The following is a 6,297-nucleotide window of genomic DNA, read 5'->3' on the forward strand; positions in this document are numbered from 1 at the left end:
TCAATTTTGGTCAAAAATAAAAATGACTCGATTAACTTGGAATTTTCCAAAACAAAAAAATGACTTTATTAACATGGAACGGAGAAAGTACTACCTAAAAACGGGTGTGAAATAGTATGTCACATTGGTGGGACGGAGAGACTATGAGGGGAAAAAAGTATTATGAAAAAAATAAAGTAGGTAGCATAATAAAGTAGTAATCCTTTGTCCTAAGGTTGATGTGTCGTCTTGAATGGGATAACTTAAAGAAGAAAGTGAGTCATCTTATAATAGAGTGGTGGGATTAATAATTATGAGAGAAATAATGAAAAAAGTATACTACTCCGTATATCTTATTTACTACTACTATTAATAATAAAAATAAAATAAAATTTATATTGTCGAACATAAACCAACTCCCTTAGAAGAGTGACTCAGTAATTTCATTTTTTAGTTGCTATAAAGTAATTTTATTTTATATGCAGTGATGACTATTGAGCGCATGAAAGAGTGTTATATTTTTTGGCTGCTTACGTATTAGTACTAATTAAATTATCCTTATTGGGTAAAATTGATTGGTATATTAATACTCCATAGTCAAGCATAGCAAGCTCGTGATAAAGGAGGACCGGCGGTGAAGAAAATGAGCGAAAAAAAATGAACTACATAGATGATACTATTTCACGCACTGTTTTAAATTAAAATAAAAAGTGAATTATACATTTATTTATTAAATTTAGAATTATAACACTACAGACTCTTAAAAAAAAATATCATCATATACATACAGCATTCAACATAATGATGAATAAGGTAATTTTTCACCTTAGAAGAGTGACTTGACCAAAGTATTACGGCTTAGATAACTAATAAAGGAAAAGGAACCTTGTTATATGACAATATATAAGACTGCTATCAGTATTTCAGATAATTCAGTTCAACATGATCGACATGTCGAGGTGGATCGACACTTTATAAAGGAGAACATTAAGGCCAAGATCGTGGAACTTTCCTTATGTCAAGTCTGAAGATCAGCTGATGGATATTCTAACAATGACTATGAACTCAAAGGCATTTTAAGAAGTATTGAGCGAGTTGAATATCGAGAATCCCGTTATTTAACTTGAAGGAAAGTGTTTAAAGTGACCATCAAGATTATAAGATTGATCCCAACATCACCACCTCTCTTTCCAAATTTCTTGAATTCACACATAAGAATTTCACATTAATATACTCTCTCCGTCCATAATAGATGTCTCACTTTTCTTTTTAGTTTATCTCACAAAAGATATCACATTTCCTTTTTAAGAAATAGTTATCTCTCACATTAATATAAATATACTATTTTCTCTTTCCACTTAACACACAAAATAACATCTTCTAAAATCTCGTGCCATTACCCAAATGTGCCATCTTTTATGGGACGGAGGGAGTACAAAATTGTCACGTGAAAGAAAGAATTTTGATTATTCTCATTTATTTGTAAAATTATTTCTTCAATTCCATTGGTCATTAAAGTACCAATGAAGAGTGGGAGGTTGATCATCGGAAAACAAAGTGCTGCACGATTCCTCTCCGAAAAAATTGTGCTCCTCAATCTTTACTAGTTGCGTTTGGTAAAACTCTTCGACAACACTCGCCTCGAAGCGCTGTGGGCTGCGGTGGAGGATCCCGCTGGACGAGGCGATGGGACTGTTGTTGTTGTTGTCCTCGTTCAGAATCGCGCTCGAATCGCTATCTGATCCATCCTTGAAATCAACAAAAACCGCACCCATCATTACGTTTTCCTGCGCATTGCCATCACAATTCTCGAAATTCAGCTCCGCCGCAGCTCCACCACCGTGGATTTCTATATCATATTTTTCTTCCGATTCCGACAGTGACGCGTCTTCCTTCACTGCAGTTTTGCCCTCGCCCACATTCAGCTCCGATTTCAGCTCACGAATCTGATCATACAACAAAAAAACATTTAATTTCGCAACAAATAAAAAAAGAGTTAAGTGTTACTCTCTGCGTCCACGAATATGAATCTCATTTCTTAATTGTTTTAAAAATATTAAGTAAATTGGTGAAAAAGAAGTTAGTGATCTGTGGGTTTCATTTATATTCTACTCCTTACTACCCATAATATATATATGTACTTTCTATTTTGTCCGACCCACAAATATATGATATTTCAAATTATGTAAAGTTGTGAACTATTGTATTACTCATATATATTAATTTATTTACAATTTATACTACTATAGCCCACCGTTTCAACTTATTAAACACTAATAATAAAGTGAGCTCCACTGTTAACAAACACAACTTTAATCATCATTCTCCTCATTTCTCGTAAACACAACTTTAATCATCATTCTCCTCATTTCTCTTATTAGCGACTAATTGTATATTAATTCTTGTGCCAAATGCATGATTTACTTTTTAGGGGTGAAAGGAATTAAACGAAACGTGAGTGAAATATATAGTCTATTACCCTTTACCGTAAAAAAAATGAACCGTTAAAAGGAAAAACGAGACGGCCATTCGCGAACAAAGGGAGTAAAAGTGTCAAACGCACCTGATTGAGCAGAGATTGATTCTCTCTGTGGAGAGATTCATATTTAAGCTTGAGGGCGTCGTGGTTGGCTTTGAGGAGGCCGTAGTCTCTCTCAAGTTGCTTCGTCTTCCACCGCGCCCGGCGGTTTTGGAACCACACCGCCACCTGTCGCGGCTGCAAGCCCAGCTCCTCAGCAAGTTTCACTTTCCTCTCCGGCTCCAGCTTGTTCTCCACCTCGAAATTCTTCTCCAAAGCCTTCACTTGAACAACGCTTAATCTCCTCTTCTTCTCCCAAATTTGGCCCTCTTCCTCCAACATTGTCTCAAATTCCACATCAACTGCACAAACAAAATTAATTATGAATTTCATTATCACTTATAGAGAAAAATTGCCCAAGAAAAGAAAATTCATAAAAAAGAAAATGAACAATTCTCATAAAAAGGAGAAATTGAAGCACCTGTTGAATTGGGAGAATTGGACATGAAACCACCCAATGAATCAGTACTGTTGAGTCTCTTCATGCTTTCTTGAGGAGTAAAAGAAAAAGATGAAGTCTTTCTAATTTTTTACTTAGTGTTTCTGTCAATTGCCTGATGAAGTAGTTAAAATTTTGCAGCCTTTTCTGTGATCCAAATTCCCATCAAATGATGAGTGAAAACAAAACAGAGAAAAGGAAATTTATGAACCAAGATAAAAAAAAGATCAAATTTTGGGGAGCCCCTAGAAGTCAGAACTTGATCAAAAGCTTATATTATTAGCTTTGTGATTGCATTTTTATAGTGAAAAATGGAGTATGAAAGAAGAGGGAAAAGAGCAGTATCAGTACCCAGCTGGAAATGCACAATTTGCGTGTGTTTATATAAAAAGGAAAATGGGGTGTAATTGTAGTTAAAATTTGACTGGGGTTAGGCTGCATTTGTATAGGTTAGGTTAGATTTCGCCACAAATGAAATGTACCCCAAATTCAAGGCAAATGCACTTTCTTGGGCAACCGGCTGAAGCGGTGCGGCTCGGCTTGGCTTGCGATGTACGGCTGGGATTTGAGTGGCGTCAGCGGATCATCCAAACTGGAATTGAGTCCACTGTTTTGTCTAAAACTAAAACCTTGTTTGGCACCATTTTAATTACTCAATGCCACACCATCTATCACATACAAGTATGTCCCAAACTCCTGTCCTATAAAAATATAAACATATTTAATATGAGTACAAGAATTGACGAGATCGATAAAATAAAAGAGAGGAGAAAAAAAGTAATTAAAATAGTGTTAATGCATAGTGAGATTCTCATATTAGTGATTTAAACTTTTAATGATGGTATAAGTTATGAATAACTTGATTTATGAGTAATAAATTGAGATAACTTTTCATAAATAGAAATGCTCATATTTTTATGAGATGGACAAAATAGAAAATACACATATTTTTATGAGATGAAAGAAGTATTACTTGAAATGACACGGAAATCAATATACTTATAAAGTGGGAGAGAGGGGATGAGAATAGTAGTTAAAGTAATGAATAATGAAAACTACATTATTATTAGTTTATGAGTTATAATGGTTAGTTATAGTTGTATAAGTTGTAAATAAATTGACGTATATAGATAATGAGTTGGAGACAATTTTCTATAAATAGAATTGGTCATATTTTTATAGGATGGAAAGTGCACATATTTTTATAGAATTGGTCATATTTTTATAGGATGGAGGAGTATTTTTATAAGATGAAAATAGAAAGTGCACATATTTTTATAGGATGGAGGAGTATTTTCTTTTTGATCTTTCCAATAATTAATTTTAATTAAATCCCCACTATCTAGTCTCTATTTTTAATAAAACTACGCTAACCCACGTGCGACGCACGATGGAATAATTTTTCCGTTATACAGTTTTGAATTATTAACTGATTAATTAAAATTAGAAACAATATAACTATATAAGATTTAAAAATATTAATATGTACTACTATAGTAATAACAATTCAATAAACCTATACTCCTCAATTCATTTCACACCTAAAGACATAAAATTAAACATATTTAAAATGAAATCAAGACAAAACACAATTATCAATGGGAGCGAAGAGAATATATCAGGCTTTTGAAAAATATGTTTAAAACAATCCTTCATATCTCTCTACTAAAAATAATGAATCACACTTTTAACAAAATAACTATATTCGAGAATCAGGAACTACATGTTTCGAGTTAAGGATGTTACTACAATTTTCCCCTCCCTAAGAATTGTTAAAATATTGGAATAAAATTCTCAAACCACAACATGCGGTACTATAACTATTGCAATAAAAGAAAAAAAAAACAATGAAAATTATAAAATAAACCGAACTATAAAGTCTTTTAGAGAAAAAAATCTCTTTCCCGCAAGACAAATTACATCATGGTTAGTGCTCATGGATTGACGTATTATCCCTAGGGATGAAATGACTTCCTCCTAACGTATATAACATCTTAAACCCGCTAGACACCGATGAATTTGATGAGGCTCCAAAAATCATGCAATACAATGTCACTAAAATGTACAATAAAATGTTGAGAGCTTGAGAGTGAATGAAGATTGCTTTTTTTGGTATGTAATTCATCCACAACTCTATGCCTTTGTCTTTTATAGGCACAAAGTTGGGACAACTTAATGGGGCTCCAAAAATCATGCTATACAATGTCACTAAAATGTACGATAAAATGTTAAGAGCTCGAGAGTGAATGAAGAGTGCTTTTGTTGGTATGCAATTCATCTGCAACTCTATGCCTTTGCCTTTTATAGGCACAAATTTGGGACATGAGAGATCATAGAATTAAAAATCATAAATTATAAAATTAAGACAATAGAGGTTACAAAATTTGTTTTATGCTCATTATCCTATTTTAAGATTTGTAATCACCAATTATTGATTGTAATCTAAATAAATATTCATGATAGTTATTTCTAAATATTTAAATTTATTCCCAAAACTCTTAAATATTTAAAATAAGGCCAAAACTCTTCTTTGATATATTGATAGATATTATTAAAAATGTTTTATAACGTCCTTTTCATCAAGTCTCTATATATATTTGACCACTTAGCTAGATGGAGAAAACAAAAAAAATATTTTTTTTAATTATAAACATGGATATAAAGTTAATTTTTATAGTTAATGCAAACATTTGAACTCATCATTTTATCTCATTTTTTTTACACAAATTATACTAAACTCATAATTTTTGTATATTACACCTATGTTTTGGTAAAATTAATGACTTTTATCAAATGTATTATTTCATATGTTTATTAAATAAGATCATATTGTTTCTTATTCCAAATAAATATTTCATACTTTGATAAACAAATTTTGTTAAATGCTCATTAGTTGTAGTGCTTTAAAAATTAGTCAAAGAATTTAATAGTTTTTATTTATTGCATTTATATCCCTTGCACAAAATAATTATTCAAATCCTTAATTGCATCACAAATACATTCCATAACTTACACATATTTTGAAATAAGGACAAAATTAATAAATATTCTAAAATAAGGCTAAAACTCGCTTTTTATACTAGATTTCAATTTAACAAACAAAAGAAGTGGAAAAACTTATATCATAAACTAAGGTTGGTTGTGCAATACTGTTAATTGAATGGATGTAAGTAGGAAAATATATTAATGTATACTACTCCATAATTCTTCAATCTAGAAATAAAGATCCACTTTAAGTTTGCATGAGTTTGAAAAAATTAATGGAATATATATATTATTTAAATATATAATTTGGTAATAA

General features: G+C 31.4%; 1 protein-coding gene across 1 annotated transcript; it reads right to left on the minus strand.

The window, feature by feature from the left end:
* Nucleotides 1–1,350: 1,350 nt before the first annotated feature.
* Nucleotides 1,351–3,342, minus strand: LOC125211663 (homeobox-leucine zipper protein ATHB-6-like). The gene is made up of 3 exons (XM_048111554.1): nucleotides 2,979–3,342; nucleotides 2,543–2,859; nucleotides 1,351–1,925 (listed from the first exon to the last, which is right to left on the minus strand). The coding sequence occupies exons 1-3, from the start codon at nucleotides 3,040–3,042 to the stop codon at nucleotides 1,476–1,478; spliced, it is 831 nt and encodes a 276-aa protein (XP_047967511.1). The 5' UTR covers nucleotides 3,043–3,342; the 3' UTR covers nucleotides 1,351–1,475.
* Nucleotides 3,343–6,297: the final 2,955 nt, after the last annotated feature.

This window comes from Salvia hispanica, chromosome 3, assembly GCF_023119035.1.
Source record: "Salvia hispanica cultivar TCC Black 2014 chromosome 3, UniMelb_Shisp_WGS_1.0, whole genome shotgun sequence".
Taxonomy (NCBI): Eukaryota; Viridiplantae; Streptophyta; class Magnoliopsida; order Lamiales; family Lamiaceae; genus Salvia; species Salvia hispanica.